A 21,918-nucleotide genomic window follows, 5' to 3' on the forward strand; every position below is an offset into this window, starting at 1 on the left:
AAAGACGGAAACAAATGGTTAATGGTCATAGAATTCTCTATTATGAATGAGGCTTAGCCCCTAAGATATAGATATCTTTACTTTTTAACCTCTCATTTTTTTTCTCGCTTTTTTATACATTTCCTCCTCAATAACGCACCATTATAAATAGGGCGTAGCTTTAAGATATTAATATCATTAATTAGTTACTAATTTAGGCAGTCTCCCGCTAACTTTCGACACCTTCTCTATTCCAAATATCAAATATAGTCTTATTTAATGTGGCAAATGAAACATAAATGTTTTGCTTATTGAATAAGCAAGTAGAAAGTGGTGATAATATGATATGATTCATTAAGCAGAAGATTATGAATTATTAAACTTAAATCTACAAGGCATTATTGTGCAAGCTACCAACTACTTCTATTAATTAATTAATCAATTAATTTACTATTTAACTAATTTCTTGAAACTAGAACCTCTATGACTTCTTTTCATAGAGTAAATATAAAATTAAGTTGTTCTAGTGAATGATAATATAATAATTGAAGAAAGTAACCAAAATATAATAATTGAAGAAACATAAATTAATAATAACTTTGTTATTTCCGTGACAAATTAACCAAATCTCAATAATGAAAAAGCCGGCCGAGGTCGGCTTATTATAACATTTGCAAAATTGGCATATTTATTCTATTTAAAGTAAACTCAAACTGAAGTTGATGCCCAAATCCAGTTCAATTAATCCCATAGTTTCTGCATTATGGGGTCTGCCTTAAGTTGCTGTGGGAAAAAGAAGGTTGATGATCATGGGTATGTTAATTAATTAGCAGCAGTAACTTGATCAGTTAATTAATTAGGTGCATAATTATTAATTAAAGTGAATTTAATTATATGTAGGGGTAACATAAATAATATTGGAGGAGGCAACAATACATGGAGGATATTCACTTACAAGGAATTGCATACAGCAACAAATGGATTCAGTGAGGATAATAAGCTTGGAGAAGGAGGTTTTGGGAGTGTTTATTGGGGTAAAACCAGTGATGGCCTTCAGGTATACTTTTTCTCTTCTACTCCTTGACTCGATTAACCGAATGTTATTCATTTTATACGTGTTTTAAATTTGTACTTTTAACATTTCAAAAACAAGTATTTTTTTAAGTATATAAAAAGCCGTAAAAATCTTACTTCGAATAGAAAGTGTAATTTGAAATACAAAAAAAATGAGTAATGTTTTGGGCATGTTCACAACTAATAACGGATCTAGAACGGGGCAAAAGAGGTGACCCCCTTGTCATCTTGCCATGTGGTTTCGCCACTGTTAAAATCACATTTGCCTCTTTTGACAGATGTTTTGTTAGCTCTCGAACTTGGTTAAAGTGATATATTTATTACCTAGATTTGTTTAAAGTGATCTATTGATTCCTAAATTTGTTTATAGTAATCTATTGTCCCCTAAACTTTGTTATGTTTTGTTATAATGACATAGTTTCTAAGACAGCCAAAAAAAAAAAAAAAGTAAGAATCTCCCCCCTCTCAGAAATTTTAGGATTCCTCACTATTCACAACTAACTAATATTTTACAAACAAAAACTTAACGTGACCAAAAATATAAATGATCAATGGTCTGATATGTTGAATTAGAAAATCAGAAGCTCAATTCACCAAAATTAGAATCATCAAAGTCTCGTAATACTCTTTGCCTTAACCATTTAACTTAAAAATAAGGTGCAAATTTAGTTATATAGTTTAACATATTTAAGTCTCAAAATGCAATTTTAATCCTAACTGTTATTGGATGGTGCAATTTCAATCCAATATTTGGCTACCCAATAAAGTTTGAAATTCACATTTTATGCTAATGAAAAAACTCATAGTCCGTCAATTAGTTTTGAAATTTAAGATTACACTGTTTTATATGTAGAAGCTAAACCACTCTCACGCAATAACCATAAGATTTAACAAGTTATATAGCTTCGTAATTAAACAATATACGATATTTAACAAAGTTAACTAATGATTTATTTTCTTAACTTGTTTACATACTAAAAATTATGCTAAACATTGTAGATAGCAGTGAAAAAGCTAAAAGCAATGAATTCAAAAGCAGAAATGGAGTTTGCAGTGGAAGTAGAAGTTCTAGGAAGGGTAAGGCACAAGAATCTACTCGGTTTAAGAGGCTACTGCGTAGGCACTGATCAAAGGCTCATAGTATATGATTACATGCCTAATCTCAGCTTATTATCTCATCTCCATGGCCAATTTTCTTCTGATGTTCAATTAGATTGGAAGAGAAGAATGAACATCATTCTCGGCTCCGCTGAAGGCCTCCTGTAAGCCCTAACTACACTTTCTAATCACAATATCTTAATCATCATTAGTAGCACTAAATTATGAATCTAATCCAAAACATATTCACATTAATCAGGTACCTACACCATGAAGTTACACCACACATAATTCACAGAGACATAAAAGCAAGCAATGTGTTATTAGATTCAGAATTTGAACCATTAGTTGCTGATTTTGGATTTGCAAAGCTAATCCCAGAAGGTGTAAGCCATATGACTACTCGTGTTAAAGGCACTTTAGGCTACTTAGCACCTGAATATGCAATGTGGGGAAAAGTTTCAGAAAGTTGTGATGTTTATAGCTTTGGAATACTCTTACTTGAAATTCTGACTGGTAGAAAACCAATTGAGAAGCTTCCAGGAGGGATTAAAAGGACTATTACTGAATGGGCTGAACCTTTGATTATTGAAGCTAAGTTTAAGGAACTTGTTGATCCTAAACTTCGTGGAAACTTCGAGGAGAATCAGCTGAAACAAGCTATAAATGTTGCTGCTTTGTGTGTTCAAAGTGAGGCTGAAAGAAGACCTAAAATGAAGGAAGTAGTAAGTATGTTGAAAGGGTATGATCCGAGAGGGAAAATGATGATGCAGACTAGGATTAAAAGTATTAAATATAAGGAAGAGTTGCTTGCTCTTGATCAAACTAGTGAAGATGATGAAGATGATAAAGGGACTACTGGAGATGAAGATAGTGGTGGGTATGGTGTTTTTGGTGCTATGGAAGTTCAGAAAATGCATGATCCTTATAGGAGGTTTGCTGATGAATTGAAAATGGCTAAGTATACGTATTCCTAGGAGATTTTTGTCAATATACCGTTAGAGATCTCGAGTTCGAGTCTTACTGCACGCAACAGGGAATTTACTGACGAGTCTCGAATCGAATCGATTATTAATTAGATTAATTATTAAAAAATATACATATATATATTCTTAATCTTATATATGTTATGGTACCAAATTATTATTTGTCACATGTAATTCTTGATGTTCTCATTTTATGAAGTTTGAAAGTTTATAGTTAAATTATTTGTGATTTCTTTTACGAGTAAATTATATCAAAGATACCTGAATTATACTCCAATTCACACTTTGACACCTAAATTACATTTTGTCACAAAAATATACCTTAAATATAGGTGACCGGACAATTTAATAATTTCAACAGGCACCAACCGGTCAATTTGAATTTGGCAATTTATTTGATTAAAAGTTTGACCCCTCTCTCCTCTTTCTCTCCTACGATTCTCTCACATTCTCTCTCCTTAAATCTGCTTCTCACTCCTCAATTCTATGGATCTCCTTGTATACTTCCAATTTTTGTAAAACACACCATTCTGTACCTTCCCTTCTCTATATCTCTGCTTCCAGTTGCTTGTTTTCAATTTTATGAATTTTCCCTTTTTTCCAACTCAATTTCTGCTTTATTGGAGTGATAAATTATGGGCGGAGAAGGTGGAGCAGTGTGACGGTGAAGATTTTGGTGGAAGAAATCTCATCACAGAAATCTCAGATGTGTGGCGCTGCTTTTTTACAGAAATCTCAGATGACCGGAGCTTCTTTACCGTCTTCTTCATCGTTGAAGTAATGGGTCCGGTTATTTTTGTTCGTATCGGATGTCATTTTTGGAGTTCCAGAATTAGAAAAAAAAAACACAGTATATTAATGGAGTTCATGAAAAGCTTGATGTATTGATAGAGTCCCAAATTTAAAAAAAAAACAAAGTATATTAATTAGTCTCAAAATTAAAAATACACAGTATATATGTATAAAAAAGTTTGAAGAAGATAATGGAAGAAACATATGAGATATAGAGAGGAAAAGAAAGGAAGATTGAGAAAGAAAGAAGATGATCGAAGAAACAGATGAGAAAGAGAGAAAGAAAGAGAGGAATAGAATATTATTTTTAATTCATGGAAGGGTATAATAGTCTTTTTAAATTAGTAAGGGTATAATGGGTCCCATTGATGTGTGTAAAAGTGGTCAAACAGTTGTTGACCAATCACTTACCGGAGAAACGCACTTAAATGTCCGGTCACCCATACTTGAGGTATATTTTTGTGACAAAATGTAATTCAGGTATCAAAGTGTGAATTGGAGTATAATTCAGATACTTTAGTGTAATTTACCATTTCTTTTACTATGTGCTTGTTTATATTAATTAATTATTCATAAATTTATTTTTAAGAGTATTTGTTAATGAAATTGGATGCCAACATTTTGATTATTAATTAAACATTGAGTTTCCTTTGGCATTTTGAGAACATTAATGATGTTGGGAGTTTAAAACAACTAAGATCAACATACTTTCGGCCATGTTCTTTATTATTTAATTTTAGTAACAATCAGTTCAGTGCAGTTCATTTCTTTTCAGCCATAAAGAACAGAACCTAACTCATGTATTTATACAAATACAATCCAGTAGCAAAACATATACAAACTCTACATCTAATGTGGTGTGGTATACAAACTCTACATCTTTGATCTTCACATGGAAGTCTGGAGGCTCTGATACCATCTAGAAATGTATGGTGAAGAAAATGATGTTCATTGATTGAGAGAAAATCGAATTACAATACAATGAATTTGATTGTTTGCTTACAAGATGAAACAACTTTTATAGCTTGAGTAACTTTCTTTCTAACTAACCATTCCGTAACAATAATTGGAAACTAATTAATTATGGTTAAAGATAGTTAACCACTGTAAAACTTATAACAAAAATTTTAACTTTTAATCTTTACAACTAGTCTATATATATATATATATATATATATATATATATATATATATATATATATTGATGTATATGGTTCATTATTTGATATATGAGAATGAGACACTCTTATATTAAATAATACTAGTCGAAAACCCGTGCGATGCACGGGATACGAAACTTTTATATAATTTAGATAAATAAATAAATTGACATATTTACTTTTAAGTAATTTTATATCATGCTATGAATTTTTTTTATATTATGTATATTTGAAATTAATATATATTTTTTATTGATAATTCAAATTAAATTAATTTTGAAAATAATTGATTAATTTTTTATAGAATTTTAATTAAAGGTGAATAATTTATTTATTTTTACAAAATTCAATGATATGTACTTTTTAGTAATTTTAATACATTTTCATATTTTGGAATTTTATGAAACAATAATAATAAAATAGGAGATTAATTAAGAAATATATCAGAATATAATGAAAAACCAAAAATTGAATTAAACTACAATTAAAATTAAATATTATATTTACGATACAAAAGAATTACAATATATATTAAACAAACATTGAATTAAATTACAATTAAAATTAAATATTATATCTACGATACAAAATAATTACAATCTATGTTAAAGTGGAAGTAACATCAATATATTATACTATAGACTATTACAATCAATATGTTTCTAATGTTGCATATGAAGAAACTTTATCAATTTAATATGTTACATATTAGAAAATAAAATTCATAAGAATTAGTCACAAATTCATCTTGATGATAATCATCTTGCTTGATGGCATTTCATGATCACCAAGTATTCGAATTCAATTATTCATTCTGCTACAATAATTGAATATATCCAATTGAATCAGTTTAAAGTGATGATTTCTTCTATTTTCATCTCGTAATATCTCATCAAGACATTCAATCAATTTGTTCTTCATTCTTTCACTATATAGAATATCAGTCACGCTCGCAGATATCACTTATTTGATTTCATTTTTTTTTTGGTAAGAAGGGAAGAAAAAAAAACAAACAAACAAAAACCTAACCCGGGATCAGTCTAGGAAGACTGACCCCAATCCTATCCTCAAGAAGAGAAGGTAACAGAAAAGAAGGAGGAACGGAAAGGGTAGAAACACCTAACATCCCCCCATGCCCAGCAGCTGCCAAGCGATCCGCCACGCGGTTTTGCTCCCTATAAATATGGGAGAAGGTAAGAGAATCGAAGGCAGGACGAAGCCTCAAGATGGGCTTTAATGAGATTCTGACTCTTAAGACAAACAGCCTGTCTATCCGAAATCCTGTTGATAGCCTCCAAATTATCAGACTCCACCGAAAGTCTTTTAACACCCATGCGAATGGCGAGTTTAATGCCAGACAAGATCCCCCAGAGCTCTGCAGTAAAGGAGGAGCCCGTACCTAAGTTATGGGTAAACCCAGCCAGCCAGGCGCCACCAGCATCCCGAAGAACTCCACCAGCAGCAATTCTGCCATTACTAAGGCAGGAGCCATCCGTATTCAACTTGACAACCCCTTCCCTGGGCTTCCTCCAACCAACTAACTGGACCTCTTTAACCGGGGAGGGGTGAACCAGGGGCTCTCCTTCAAAACTCTTTGTAATAACAGAGAGTTTTTTCGAGAAGTAAAACCGGAGGTCAGGAATAAAGACAGTCTTCTCAGCAAATAACTCTTCATTCCTCCATTTCCACATTTGGTGACAAATAATAGCGAAGAGAATAGCCCCGTGCTCCATACTGGCCAACAAATTCCCATTAACGCCTTCAGAGAACCAGTCAATATCAGAGAACCCCATAAAGGAAGGAAGGATATGGTGAGGAAGGACCCCTTCCCAAACCTTTCTACTATTCGGGCAATCCCTCAAAGCATGGCACAAGGTTTCCACATGGCCGCTGCATCTGCTACAGGCACCAGATACAGCCAAGTGCCTTCTGTGTCTATCTGCATTCGTGAGGAGCCTGTCTTTAACTCCCAGCCATAGGAAACTCCTAATGCGGTAGGGGACTTTGAGGGCCCAAATGGACTTCCAAATTTCCAAAGGAGGATCAGCCCTATTAGGGGTAAAAGCTTCATAGGCCGATTTGCAAGAATAAGAACCATTATTAGTCAAGGCCCAGCAGTGTCTGTCCTTATCCTCCTCCTGATTACTAATCTTCACACCTCTAATATTAAGGAGGGTCTCCAGGCTAAGAAAGGAGTCGAACTTAGACCAGATCCAGTCTCACTCCGAGTCCACCACATCAGCAATTCTCCAGGAGAGGAGATCATTCGACGGAGGGGCGATGCACACCTCAATCAACGGTTTGTCACCAATCCAGGTGTCATACCAGAAACTAATGGATCTCCCATTACCCACCTCCAAGCCAATCCCCGTACAGAACTCAGCAAAAACAGCACTAAGCCCTTTCCAGAGGAAGGAACAACTGACAACCCTCTCCTTCGGGCCACCAAAGATTCTATCTTTCCTATACTTGCCGCACAGAAGACGAACCCAAAGGGAGGAGGGGGATTGCCACATTCTCCAAAGAAGCTTCATTAACAGGACTTTATTATTGTCCTTAGCTTGCCTTATACCAAGACCCCCCCTGCTCTTAGGCTGGCAGGCTTCCTTCCAAGGGACCAGGTGAATCTTCCTCCCATCCCCAGACTCTCCCCACAGAAAACGCCGATTAATTTTATCAAGGTCGTTGAGGACTGGCTCAGGGAGCTTACAGGCTTGCATGATGTGATTTGGAGCAGCGCAGTTGATTTCATTAATATTTTTTAATAATTATACATTCTTGAATTTTGTAAGCAAGAAAAACAAATAAAAGAATAGAAAACAAAAATGAATGGACAAAAAAGATAATTAGAAGAGAACTATATTCCTCTCGTTTTTTTTTTTGAAAATAAGAGAGAATATCAAAATATAAGCATATAAACAGGAGGGTGGAAATATTTTTTGCCCATTAATTAAAAAATTTATTTTTTCTTAATGAAGTATTAAGTCTACTCAGTACAAAAAAAGTTTTATAATTAATATGTGAAATTAATTCTATTAATTAGAATCATTATGCTCAATATTTGAGAATTTGAAGAGATTCAAATAATAATATTTTTTTAATTAATATTTTCCAACAGCTTGTCCTATGACCATGTTTCATTTTTACATGTTAAAAACTCTTGAAATATACTTACAATTTTGTACAAACCATAATATAATAGTTAGAAACTATATAAACCAATGTTGCAAAATCAATTATCTCAATAACCTACAATTAATGTACATTTTTAGGATTTTGAGCATCAAAATTTATTTTTATTTACCTTCATTTTGAATTCGTATCTAGCATAATCCAAATTCTTCAAGAATAAACATCTTATCAAGTGCATTAGACGCTTACAATCTCTTTGTCTATAGAACTGGAAAAAAATAACTTCTTGATAACAATAATAACAATAATAATATAACATAATTTATAATTGAAATAAATTTCCTTGTAAGTATAATATTTCAATACATCTTTAATATTTTATTCAATATGTCTCAAACTTCAATGAACAACTATTGTGTGAAACTTTATATCTATTTGTAGCCAAATACATAAAAATAAAAAATACAATCCATATCGGTTAGATAAACTCAAACTAAAAAAAATGAGTGTATTTCAACAAGTTTCGAATTAGAAAAATTAATCTAACTTCAATTAAAGCTAAAAATTGAGTTCATATAAAGCCGAAAATCTAAATTTAGTCAGAGTTAACAATCAAAACGATAACACATAGCAACATATACTAAAAAGGAATGCAAATATACAATATCTTTATTTTAGTCATTTTGAAAAAAAAGGACAAATAAAAAAGAAAACATAGATAAGGTACCGAGAGGTATGGAGCCTGGGTAACGAGAGAAATGGAATTTCATCTCTGAAAGATGAAACTATAACAACTATTGTTTAATAAAAATAAACCAATAACACAATTGAGAAAAAAAAAGTAACTACAACATATGAAAAAAATCGAATAATTACCTTGAGAAACGTAAGAATTTCTTGTAATTTTTGACACTTTTGTTTGTCAATGCATCTTCTATTTCTATCGGGTTTCTTCAATTGGAGATATCAGTTTGAAAAAAAAACAAATAAAAAAGAAAAACATGGATAAGGTAGCGAGAGGTGTAGAACCTGGGTAACGATAGAAATGGATCTGAAAGATGAAACTATAACAGCTATTGTTTAATAAAAATAAAACAACAACACAATTGAGAACAAAATAACTACAACATATGAAAAAAAAATCGAATAATTACGTTCAGAAATATAATACTATCTATGATGACCAATGAATATAATGGCGGAATACTATCTATCATGCTTTATATAGAAGTTTATTTGTGACTTTTGAATTTCCTTTGCTTTGTGTTTTTTCATCTTCCCGTAACTCTTACTTCCTTTTATTATTTTAATTTATTATAAATATAAATTTATTACTTTTTATTAATTAAATCTTTTTAATTTTAATTTTTTACTACGTTGACAACTCTTCAAAAATGCCTCTAGAAGACTTCTCTTTATTTCTCTCTGCTTCCGCTATTATATATAGTATAGATGAGATATATAACAACAAACTTAAAAATTTGAAATTATTTTTGTTGGTGAAATGGTCTTCATAAAAATAAATGACATTTATTAAAAACTTAAGGTGGCTTGAATCATGATTAGATCATGGCACTTCAATTTTGTAGCAAAAATTTAGTAAAAGTAAAATAAAACCATAAAAATGATTTGATAGGGAGATTAATCATTGTTTTTAGTTATTTTTATAAGACATTGAAATTTTAAAATGTAAAGTTAAATGAACATTATTATATGTTAGGTTCCAAACTTGGATAAAACGAAATCTGGAAGTGAATTATGAAAAAGGGATATTGGAGATGATGTTATGTTAGGTAGGTGTATTTGTCTATCATTGATCAAGGAAAGCTTCCAAGTATACCAATGTAGCATATATCATCAGAAAATATATAAATTAGTTCATATATATAAGAAAACAAATGGGCCTTTTATTTAAATGTATAAATCAGTAATGGGCCTTTACTGCAGTAACATATTGTGTTGTGGGCAACCCTAAAGGGACTAGTCTACCTATTGCAAATATCTTTGATTTGAATTCCATTCAACTTCGAGAAAATATTCCACTTTTATGTAATGACCAGAAAGATACACTTGCTTCCCTTCTGAGAATAAATAACATATTAATTTTTATTAAATTAATTTGTATTTTAACCAATTGAACCATGTGAATGGTAGTAGTATAGTTATGTTTCTAGTTATAATAGATATATAATAACTAAAAATACAAAGGTTTTCTACACTGAACGCCTACTTAACCAAATCAATATCCGAACTTAAAAACCTTACAGTCCAAAAATTAAAAACAGCTAGTACAAAAATTAAATTATGTAAATAATTTTGTTTTTGGTTGAAGGATTGGGCTGGGTTGAGAAAACTTTTAAAGTAGAAATTTTTAATAAGATCAGAAAACTCGAAGTAGTAATAATAATAAAAAAATCCAATTCGAGTTATAAAATTATGATAAAATTAAGAAGTGTATTTATGTAAAACTAAAGTGTTCATTGGATATTGCATAACCAAATAAATGAATTTGGTTATTCATCTTTATACTCTGATTTATTAAATCTAAGTCTTAGAATGCTTAGAATTTTCACCTTAAAATTTTAGTAAGTTTGGATCCAATAGTGAATATTCAAAAATAAGATCAAGGCTTAGAATGCGTAACGGTATGATTACTGAACTTTACACTTTTTAACATTGGGAGTCACTCAATTTTAACTAACTTCTCAAAATGACCGTTAACGACCTCAAAATAAAAATATTCAAGAATTAAAGTTGTTCAGAACGAAATTTACCATAAAATCACATTTTTTATTTTCCAAAATCACATTTTTTTAGCTTTCTCTTTCTGAAAATTTACTTTCTCTCCTAACCAAACACCACCTAAATGACCTCAAAACGAAATTTTTTAAGAGCTAAAGTTCCTTTGAATATCATTAACTCTTCAAATTATTTATTTTGAGACCGTCAATAGTCGTTTTGAGGTGTTGAGTGGCCACTAGTGTTAAAAAGTGTAAAGTTCGGCGGTCATACTGTTAAGAATTGAAGTTCAGTGGTCACAATATTAAAATGATAAAGTTCAATGGCCATGGATGTAATTAACCCTCTTGTAAAGCAAAAAAAACGCCGTCGTTTTCTTGTAGGTGGGTGGATGTAATTGGGGGTAAAATTGGAAAGATGCACGTCAAATTAAGTGGAAGGGTGAGATGGGAGTAAATTAAAAAAAATTAGGCAAAATTGGAAAGTGAATTGAAGGGTACTATAGGAACAAATTGAAAAAAAAATGGAATTGGCACTGTTCATGCCTTCCACTTTGGGGACCTTATTGGTCAAATCCGGTTGTTGGAATTGGCACTGTTCATGCCTTCCTGATATATCCGAATTTGGGGACCTTATTGGTCAAATCCGGTTGTTACTCTCAACAGATAGTGGCTTCTTTGTCCGCTTTATTCGAAGGCTTGCAAATGGTTTAACTCATGTTCTAACAAGAGCGGCCGCCCAACATGCTAGCCCGTTTTTTATGATGAAATTCCGAGCTTTGTTTCGCTTTCTGCTTTAAACTTCTGTAATAACTCTCAGCATTAATGGATTTCTCTTTAGAAAAAAAAAACCTTTAATAAATATAATCGCAATATATTAAATGTTTTATTAACAAAATAACATATAACAAAATCGATATATCCACTTCATTTTGATTTGAAATTAAAAAAAACTATAGTTTAAAAAGAAAAAAAAAATTAATTTTTAGTTACATTATACATTTTTTTTTTTTTTGAGAAATAGTTATTATATATTGATAATAGGTAAATAACCAGATGTCATATTGTCCCAATTAAGAATAATGATGGAAGATAATTACGTGGATACATGGATGAATGTAATAAGTATGTTGATCTCTAAAAACTACTCCGTTTCATATTACATGTCTTTTTAGAGACTCTTTTTTTATTTCATTATACATGTCATTTTATATGATCAGTGCACGTTAAGTCATCTTTTTTTATGCTATAAAACGTGAGTTTATGAAAATGAATTAGAATAATGGAGTTATCATAGAATAAATAAATAAGGGGCAACAATGTTTTTTCTTTAATATCCTTAATTTTTATGCAATTCTCTAAAACAACATGTAATATGAAACAGAAGTAGTATAATTGATTTGCATGGTTTACAATTAGTATACACCAAATTGAGATTGTCCCACCAGACGATATGCTTTCAATATCTTTCGTACATGTGTCCTGAACGTCGGAAACAGTACTTTTCAGGAATGTCCCTAGAATTCTACTATTCTTTTATCTTCATCTTCAATGCTCGGCTAATTTAGACATCAAAATGAGATCATTGAATTTTGATCTCTCATTTGACTCTTTTTTTTTTTTTTTTGAGGTCCTCCCTAGCACATTTCTACTTGAAATCACATCCTAGGAGATGTATTTTTAGCCGAATTAATTCCCTCACTTCTGATATAATTTTGGTTGAAAAGAATGAAAAAACCCAAATTAATTGAAATTACTTGATCTTGTGTAGCTTATGAAAAGGAAGGAGAATTGAAGAATTAAAAAGCAATAAGGGGCAAAATGATAAAGTTTGGAGTAGAGTGCGGACGCATAGCCTGGAATTGCAAAAGGTTGTGCAAGTGTCATAGAGAATATGCCATTTCTAATGCCACTGGTAGTTTTATAAATAGTTTTGGGTAATTTAATGTATTTTTGGATGATGATAGAATTGGGCAACTTTTAACCCGTTTGGATGAGGTACTTAAACATATTTTAGGAGTTTTTCTAACACATTTTCATTGGACGCAATCTAGGCAACTCGTATTTTATTTGTTTTGGACGTTCTTATTTTGACTTGTGAACTTTCTTATTGATCCACATATCAGAAGAAAGATATAATTCTTATTTTAGTTGAATCCGACAACTTTTAATGTTCCTAACGGTCTAGGATGATGGAACACGTACTGCTATATTATATATATATATATAATTTGCGAAGAAGAAGATGATGTGAATAAGTAAAATCCAAAAATGATTATTAATTTGAAAGATGAAAAATATTATATTTTTGTTTGAAAGATGAAAGATATTATGAAAGGTGTATAGTGAATTAGCATATATATTTTAGTGCAAAATGTCAACTTCCAATGGATGAGAAAGACAAAGCATGGATTAATCAACATGATCATATATAATTGTCCCATTCTCTTTATCCCCTCCATGTGGAAGCTTAGTTTGTTATCAACGCCTCATTCATGATTAAAAAAAAAAAAAAGATGATTGAGTGTCAAATAGTAATAGTCCCCCCACACCCCACCCTTACCAAATAAAGCCCATATCCATCACCTTTGCTTATACCCCAACCTTACCACTCAATTTTAATCACTTTCCCTCTTTTTTATTACCTTCTTAACCAAATCTATAGCTAAACTATATTTTAGCTTTTATAGTTGTTCAAATTTTGGCATTTAACCCCTAATCTTTAATTTTATGGCACCATGAGACGTTTAAATGACATGTTTAACATGTCATGCAACTGAAAAGGTGCGATGCAAACTGTCCCAGGGATTAGGAGAGGTTTGAGTATCCACCGATCATTAAAAAATTCCATTGAACATGAAGTTCTAATGTTCTAGGGTAGAAACACATACAAAAAAAAAAATTAAGACCTGTCAGCGTTGAAGCACTTTTTCTTAGTAAATCCGAGATCTGTCAAAGCTATGAAGCACGGACACGGGTGCGGACACGACAAACGGCATTTTTAGAAAATATTAGACACGGGTGCGGCGGGGACACGGCAAATTTTATATAATTAATTATATATATATTAGATATAAAAATATATAAAAAAACATGCTAAATCACAAATCGGAATCGTGATGTTAGAAGAAGAACCCAGGAGAAGAATCACAGCGCATGAGAAGGAAGAACCCAGGAGAGAAGAAATTGTTTCTGATTATTCCCAAACAAAAACGAAATCGGGATGTTAGGAGAACTGCGATGTACGATAGAGATAGAGAAATCGCGATTTGCACAGGAAGGAGAGAAGACCTAATTCTAATTCGTGCGATAGAGATTATAATTTAGGATTTTTGATAAATTGCATAATTGATCCTTAAATTTTATAAAAAAAGTTTAAAAAAACCCTAATTTTTAACTTTTTTTACCCCAGCCGTGTCCCTCGTGTCCCATTTTCCGGCCGTGTCCCGTCGAGTCCCCGAGTCCGGCGAGTCCGACTCGGCCACGACGACCCCAGATAATTTGATAAGCCAATGATTTTTTTCCGTGTTTCAGAATACGGTTAACCAACATGTTAACTAATCGATTACGATAAATTGGATCGGATTTTGCAGTTTTCTCTTCTGCACTACCTCGACGTGACACTGTGCTTCATAGTGTCAAAGGAACCATTGAGCCAAAATGTAACCTGATAGTTAAGAATCAAGAATAATATTTATTATCACTTACAATACATCCCTGCACTTGAATACCTTGGATTTGAAATATACACAACACAGGCTCATCCTTTCATACGTTGAAATTCCACTAAAAATAAGAAAGCAAGATTCAAACTTTCAAACACTTAATCTAATTAATTAAGAGGGCTTTTATATATGTCATGAAACCAATCCTACCATTTTAACCAAAAACTGAATCTCTGAGCCCAATTGCGCGGTGAATGATGGGGTGAATTGCAATAAGAATCAAATTACAATAATAAAATGCCATCAAGTTAAAATTCATGGAGCAAATGTGAAAATTTTGACAATAAGAAAAAGTGAATGTGGCATGGTCACTTGATGCTCTCAACAACCATAATCATTTCTGTTGTTTCACTCCCTACTTATTGAGCTCATAACTACTACCTCCACTATCAAAACACAGTAGCAAGCAAGAAAGTAAAAATGAGAAGTTGTGCAAAAATACTAGTAGGAATATCACTAGACCCACTTCAAAGTAAAGAGCTTATTTCATGGGCAATCACAGTTCTAGCTCATCCTAATGACCACATTGTTGCCATTCATTTCTTAAACACTGCCAAACACTCTCACATTCGACTTGCTAAAGCCCATGTTATTTCTGTTCTTGCTGATTTTGCTACCATTTCCCAAATTAAGCACATCAATTTGGAGGCTAGAGTAGGTTTTAGCTCTACTTTTGCTAAAGGTCTGGTTCAGGAAGCTAATTCCATTTCTGCTGATTATCTTATTCTCCGGTATGAAATTTCAATAAATATATTTTCTTGTTTATTTCTGAGAATTTCATTTTTTCTTTCCAATATCGTCATTTATAACTTCTTTCTTTAGAAGATGGAATGAAGCTATAAGGTACTGTCTTAAACATGCCCCTGAAAGCTGTACAGTGATTTCAATTGGGAAATATGAAAAACCTCCACAAGATTTAGATTCACCTACTCTAAAAGGTAAGTTTAATTAACTTCAGGTTAAATTAGTTGGATAAATTACACTCATAACCCCTGAATTTTGTACTTATTTTCATTATGGACCATAATCTTCAAAACTGAAAATTATAGTCACTCAATTTTATACTTTACCTAACATAATAACCCTTTGCATCAATATCATCACTCTACAAATAGTAGGTAGCCATCAATTATAGAATTGGAAGAAATTAAATTCCGATCAACTTTGACTCTAAAACTTTTTAGAGGTAATTTAAGTGTTGTTTTATTAGGAGAAAGAAAATATTTGTTTAGAGAGATAAATGTCCAAAAATTACGATTTGGAAAATTACAAATACTAAAATAGTGGTTACATGGGAAACAATGGCGGAGACAATGGGGGCCTGGCCGGCGGAACCACCCCTACCATAAATGAGTTCCTGCCCCCTTGTCATTAGAACTACCTCTAATATGGATGGTTTGGATCCCTTTATTTCTGACAAATTAAGATTCGGAGTGGTTAATTAACTCATTGAAATAGTATTTCACAAAATTCAACTAGATTAATATATGATAGACCATAAATTTCTCCAAGTTTGTTCAAAACAACTCAATCTTACTTTTCCAAATCTAACTTAATTTTTAGAAGTTTTACACTAGTACGTAAAAATTGGTTTTGGACCACTCAAATGATAACATATATATGGAAAAATTTGAGCAAGTTCGGTTTCGTAAATTTTTTTTACGCACACACATGTAAAGTCGACCTTCCAACGGCCCAATCCTTTATTCTCCACTGATAGGAAATATGATTATAAATAATTTTAATTCTCAGAATTTTTTCATTTTGAGATCATCATTGATTATTTTGACGTGATCAACCTTAAAATGAGTCATTATGTTAGCAAAATGTTAAATTCAAGGGTTATAATAATATTCAGTTTTGAAATTTATTAACCATAATGAAAATAAGTTGAAAGTTCAGGGACTGAGAGTGCAATTTACCCATCATTGCATTTTTGGAAATTAAAATCAACGTTGGAAATTTAGAGTTATAATAATAATAATAATAATAATTATTATTATTATTATTATTATTATTGTGCCTTTCAAAAAAAAAATAATAATAATTACGTTGCTGTAATTGTGAGATAAATACCAAGCAAATATTTCAGTGATTGCAGAAACAAATCTATCAAATTCCAAGTGGTTGTGCAAAAGCAGTAATGATAAAAGTAACAATAGTGCTAAAACAGATACCATATCAACAAACAAAATCCAAAGAAACGTTTCATCAAGAAGTGTACTATATGAAGAATCTCAGAGCACTGAAGAAAATGACAGCATCAGCATTGAAGGATCAAGTAACAGCACAGAGTATTCCCCGCATTCTCTAATAAAAACCGAATCGAAAAGCAGGTATCAAATTCCAGGATGTAAACTTATCTCATCAATCTTTGCTTCACCTCTACGAAGAAGAAAAGAAAGTTTTTCCAGCAAAGAAAATCAGCCTGTGATGAACAGTTTCAGCTATGCAGAGATTGCAAATGCAACAAACAATTTCCACCCTGGTAAGAAATTAATTAGCAGTTGAATAATAATAATTATGTTGAGGTAAATGTGTGTTAATTAAGAGAAGATTAATGTGATATGAACAGATAATATGGTGGGGAGAGGAGGATATTCAGAGGTGTATAGAGGCGATCTTAGTGATGGGAGAATAATAGCAGTGAAGAGATTGGCTAAGGACAATAAGGATTGTGTCAAAGAGAGAGATTTTTTGATAGAATTGGGAATAATTGGGCATGTTTCTCATCCAAATACAGCTACTTTAGTAGGATACTGCATTGAAAATGGACTATATCTGCTTTTCACCTTCTCTCAAAATGGAACTTTGGCTTCTGCATTGCATGGTAAGTCTATTATACAAAGCTAGCATATTTCCCAAGTTGAACGGTTTATGAGTTGGCTCGCCCGCTTATGATAGGTTGAGTTTCGACGTGTATATTTGAGAATTGGTCTAGTTCAACTTGAACTTGTTTGCATCATTTTATATATGGGTTGAATTTGAGTTTTGTCTTAAAAACCCGAACTCAATTCCGGCCAATCCACATTTATATTATATATATTTTTATTACTTCTATTTGATTTTCATTGCTTTGTTAAATATTTTTTTAAAGTAACATGACTTTTACTTACTACAATTTTAAAGTAATGTTATTAAACAAACTAAAAATATGATTTGGGAGGTCATGAGTTCGAATCACATCCGGAGGGGTAGACATTTTTCATTTTTCTTAATGTAAGCGCATTGTGCGTAATTTTTTTTTTTTAAAAAAAAAAGGGATGAGCCAATTTAACACCTAGGTAAAACAATACATTTAAGTCTCAATGTTTGTCGATAACACAATTAAAACTCTCATTAATAGAAATAGACATATCATATAGCACAACATATATCAATTTGCAATGCTGAAAGATGAAAATGATATGGAAAAACTAAAATATGTGACAGCTAGGTGCAGATGAGGTTAACAAACCAAAATTTTAGAATACATCGGGAGCAATAAATCAAATCAATTAATTGATTCTATTTGTACATATTTAATTCTTAACATTAATCAACTCCTATGAAATGATATGCATCTCTCTTTTAATTGGTTGGATATATTACTTTCGGTGTATATTAAAAAGTCTCATTACTATAAATTCATCTGATGTGATTTTTTTTTTTTTTTTGGTTAGTTAAGAACAGTTTTTTTCAAATGTTGGAACTGAAATGGTATTATTTTGTAGCTAGATTAGCTTTTCCCTAAATTTTTAAAGTCTATTATGATAGATTATCCCTCTTAAAAAGACATTTTAGCATCGCCATTGGACCATTCTAAATTATGAGGCCTCGCAGGTAAAAGAAGCAAGCCCCTGGAATGGGAAGAAAGATACAAAATAGCCCTTGGTGTAGGACGAGGTCTTCACTATCTTCATAAATGTTGCAAACACCGTATCATCCATCGTGACATTAAAGCCTCCAATGTTCTTCTTGGCCCCCATTTTCACCCACAGGTACTAATTTACCTACTATTCTATAGTTGAAGGATTGAAACTAACATTAATAATATTTGTGTGTGTATGTAGATAACAGATTTTGGGCTAGCAAAATGGCTTCCAAACAAATGGACACATCATGCTGTGATTCCAATAGAGGGCACTTTTGGCTACTTAGCACCAGAATACTTCATGCACGGTATTGTAGATGAGAAAACTGATGTTTTTTCATTTGGAATTCTACTTTTAGAGATCATATCTGGCAGAAGGCCCGTTGATTCTTCTAAACCAACCCAAAACCTTCTCTCATGGGTATGCCTTTACTTTCTTTCAAAGTGTTTGAAATTATGTGAAAGTGTGTGAAACTGTTTGAAAGTGTATGAAATTGTGTGAAAGTGTTTGAAAATTTATAACAATACTTACGCAGGCAAAGCCTTTAATGGAGTCAGGAAAGATAAGAGAAGTGGCTGACCCAAAACTACGAGGAATTTTTGATGAAGATGAAATGCACAAATTAGCGTTAACTGCTTCATTTTGTGTTAGACAATCATCCATATGGAGGCCATCTATGACCGAGGTTCGTTAATTATATATTATCTCATCATAATTATGTTTATATAAGCTTAATTCATAATTAACTGTGTTCAGGTGTTAGAACTCTTAATAAATGGGGAAGATTCGGAGGTTGCAAGAAGTTGGAGGATGCCAAAGTTTACATCTGATGACTTAGATGATTATTCCATGGTTTTTGGATACGATGTTCCTCTCGATCATATTGATCTCCATGATTACTTGTAGTTAATTGGAACTTAATTAATTATTTAATTGAGGAAAAAAAAGTATTTTGGATTCTTGATTTTTTATTTTTTGGTTAATTGATCCATTTATTGTTTATTTAGATACTTTAATCTTATTTTCATTAAGGTCCTAGTTAATTACCTTTTTTATAAGCTAATTTGACTAGCTAATTGTATAAAATTATTTGGTAAAATTTAGTCGATTGTTATGTAAAATGACATATAATGATACGGTAAAGCCTTTATTTGAGGTTAAATGGTAGTAATTATAGGTAAAAATATCATTCAAAAGAGATTGTGAAATAAACTAATTGAAAAAGCTCCTAAAACCAATTTTTTCAAAATTAGTTTTTTGGGGCCAATAAACTCTTTCAAAACTCTATTCATCAAACACCATTATCAGAAGTTTGACTAGTCAAAACCTCTAAAGTGCTTCAAACCTCTAATTTTATCCAAAAAAGTTCTTTACCAAATAGGGCTCAAGTCTCTCATGAAAAAACAATTAGTTTTAAACATAAAACTCGATTAATATAGTGTTATTCATTTAACTTGCGTTTGAAATTTGTATTTTTGATAGTTTGACAACACTTTTTAACGTGTAAGAGTATCTCGAACAAGGTAATATGACTTTTTAAAACATATAGTTAGTCATTCTCGCTAGCTAAATTTGACTAAGTCTTTTTGGCTACTTATTTGTTTTTTTATTCATTCTTTCTCTCTCGTCTTTGTTTTGTTTGTATTTCTACTTTTTTTTTTCTTTAATTTTATTTGCTATTAATAATAAAATAATAAAATAAAGAGTTAAATAGCTAATATGTTTGGAGTAAAACATAAATTTGGCTAGCTAAATTTTGGTTAACTAATATTTTATACTATTTAACTAATTATTGTTGGAGATATTCTAATGTGATTATTAGAAAAGGTAAGGAGCTTAATTACTTAAAAAAATGAAAGATTAAGGGTTTTGTTTTGCATTATTTAATGGATTAATCTCTTCACTTCAGGATGCCTCGGCCTTTTTCATTTTAAATTTTGGGCCCTTTCCAATTTAAGCAAAAATTTGGGTCATGGGCTTGCTTTTTTTTTTGGTCAAATACATGAATATCACAATTAACTACAAAATTACAACTAAATCATATTATCGAAATTAATTTTTAATATGTTATTATTTTCTATATATTGTAAATAAAGTATAATTTTATACTCTAATTTAAAAATTCTAGACTTAATTCATAAATGCTAAACCCTAAAAAATATATGCTAGATACCTAATTTATAAATTCTAATTCTTAAAATATATTAAAAATGTTAATTTTACTAGTTTGACATAATTTAAAACCATTACTTGACATAGTTGTAAATAATTTTTTAAATCTGAATTTCTGTATAAATTTCCCTTTTTTTCTCTACAAAGAAAGAAAGAAATATGTTAACATGATTTCGATTCTTGCAAGTTAGATTTCAATTTGGAAAATTATGTTTAAACAATTCAAATCAACGTTTGAAAAAATTAATGGTTGGAATTACAAATATGATATCTAAAGTTCAAACTCACTCACTATTGAGATATGATTAAACACTTAACCTGACTAAACTAATTAATCAAAAGTTCAATAAGAAAAACCCTAATAGGTTTGAGGGTTAGGTCGGGTCCGACTTAATCATGTTTTATATTAAATTATCTTGTTCAAAATTAGTCTCGCCCAGCACGCATTATATTACCATTAGGCTCGAGTCAGGCTGGACCAAAGTAAGAATACGGATTTCCAAACTCAACCCAACCCATCTAACGAATATATATTTACATTTAAAAAAAAAATTAAAACTACACTATAAATATAAACAATAAAAATGCAGCAAATTACAAAAAAAGTTAATAAATACATATATAAAACATATATAATATAAGGCGGGTTGGACTCAGATGTTTGAGACAAAAAAAAAAAAAAGAAGGATCAAATAATGAATATCATAATTAAGTACAAAATTACAATTAAGTCATATTACCAAACTTAATTCTTAATATGTCATTATTTTCTATAGATTATGATTTTACACTATAATTTAAGAAATCTAGACTCCAATTCATAAATTATAAACCCTAAAAAATATATTTTAGACTTCTAATTTATAACTTCTAATCCTTAAAATATATTAAAAGTACTGATTTTACTAGTTTGACATAATCTAAAATTATGACTTGACATAGTTGTAAATAATTTTTAAAATATGAATTTCTGCGTAATTTTTCCAAAAAAAAAAAAAAAAAAAACCACACTCAACCCAGTCTATGTAAAGACTTGAAACGGAAAGGACAACCAAACGAAACCGCTAACAACAGAGGGCTCTATCTATATATAGTATAGAGAGCTTACCAGACGAAACCAGGCCTTTAAGGCTGGAGTAGAAGGGATAGTACGAGAGCTGCTAGTATTAGAGCACCAGACCTCATCGAGACAAATCAGATCAAATCAA

General features: G+C 31.1%; 2 protein-coding genes across 4 annotated transcripts; both read left to right on the forward strand.

Moving 5' to 3' along the window:
• The first annotated feature begins 742 nt into the window (after window positions 1-742).
• Window positions 743-3,207, forward strand: LOC136203967 (PTI1-like tyrosine-protein kinase At3g15890). Its single transcript, XM_065995172.1, has 4 exons — window positions 743-792; window positions 880-1,036; window positions 2,053-2,315; window positions 2,411-3,207. The coding sequence occupies exons 1-4, from the start codon at window positions 743-745 to the stop codon at window positions 3,126-3,128; spliced, it is 1,188 nt and encodes a 395-aa protein (XP_065851244.1). The 3' UTR covers window positions 3,129-3,207.
• Window positions 3,208-15,090: 11,883 nt separating this feature from the next.
• On the forward strand, window positions 15,091-19,544 carry LOC136203183 (probable receptor-like serine/threonine-protein kinase At5g57670). 3 transcript variants are annotated; one of them, XM_065994274.1, is made up of 8 exons: window positions 15,091-15,415; window positions 15,507-15,622; window positions 16,786-17,172; window positions 17,260-17,514; window positions 18,507-18,664; window positions 18,737-18,958; window positions 19,074-19,223; window positions 19,295-19,544. In XM_065994274.1, exons 1-8 carry the CDS (start codon window positions 15,105-15,107, stop codon window positions 19,442-19,444), a joined length of 1,749 nt encoding a protein of 582 aa, XP_065850346.1. In that variant the 5' UTR covers window positions 15,091-15,104; the 3' UTR covers window positions 19,445-19,544. The 3 variants fall into 3 exon arrangements, with proteins under 3 accessions (XP_065850346.1, XP_065850344.1, XP_065850345.1); XM_065994272.1 differs by having other exon boundaries at window positions 16,777-17,172; window positions 19,295-19,543; XM_065994273.1 differs by having other exon boundaries at window positions 15,510-15,622; window positions 16,777-17,172; window positions 19,295-19,543.
• The last annotated feature ends 2,374 nt before the right edge of the window (window positions 19,545-21,918 follow it).

The sequence above is a fragment of the Euphorbia lathyris genome, chromosome 8 (assembly GCF_963576675.1).
Source record: "Euphorbia lathyris chromosome 8, ddEupLath1.1, whole genome shotgun sequence".
In the NCBI taxonomy this organism is placed as follows: Eukaryota; Viridiplantae; Streptophyta; class Magnoliopsida; order Malpighiales; family Euphorbiaceae; genus Euphorbia; species Euphorbia lathyris.

Bases quoted from the DNA above. Each gene is read 5' to 3' on its own strand.
- LOC136203183 (XM_065994272.1), top strand. From the start codon at position 15,105: ATGAGAAGTTGTGCAAAAATACTAGTAGGAATATCACTAGACCCACTT. The intron at 17,515-18,506 runs GTAAGTCTATTA...GAGGCCTCGCAG, and splicing joins TTTGGCTTCTGCATTGCATG to GTAAAAGAAGCAAGCCCCTG. The intron at 19,224-19,294 runs GTTCGTTAATTA...AACTGTGTTCAG, and splicing joins GGAGGCCATCTATGACCGAG to GTGTTAGAACTCTTAATAAA.
- LOC136203967 (XM_065995172.1), top strand. From the start codon at position 743: ATGGGGTCTGCCTTAAGTTGCTGTGGGAAAAAGAAGGTTGATGATCAT. The intron at 793-879 runs GTATGTTAATTA...AATTATATGTAG, and splicing joins AAGAAGGTTGATGATCATGG to GGGTAACATAAATAATATTG. The intron at 2,316-2,410 runs GTAAGCCCTAAC...CACATTAATCAG, and splicing joins GGCTCCGCTGAAGGCCTCCT to GTACCTACACCATGAAGTTA.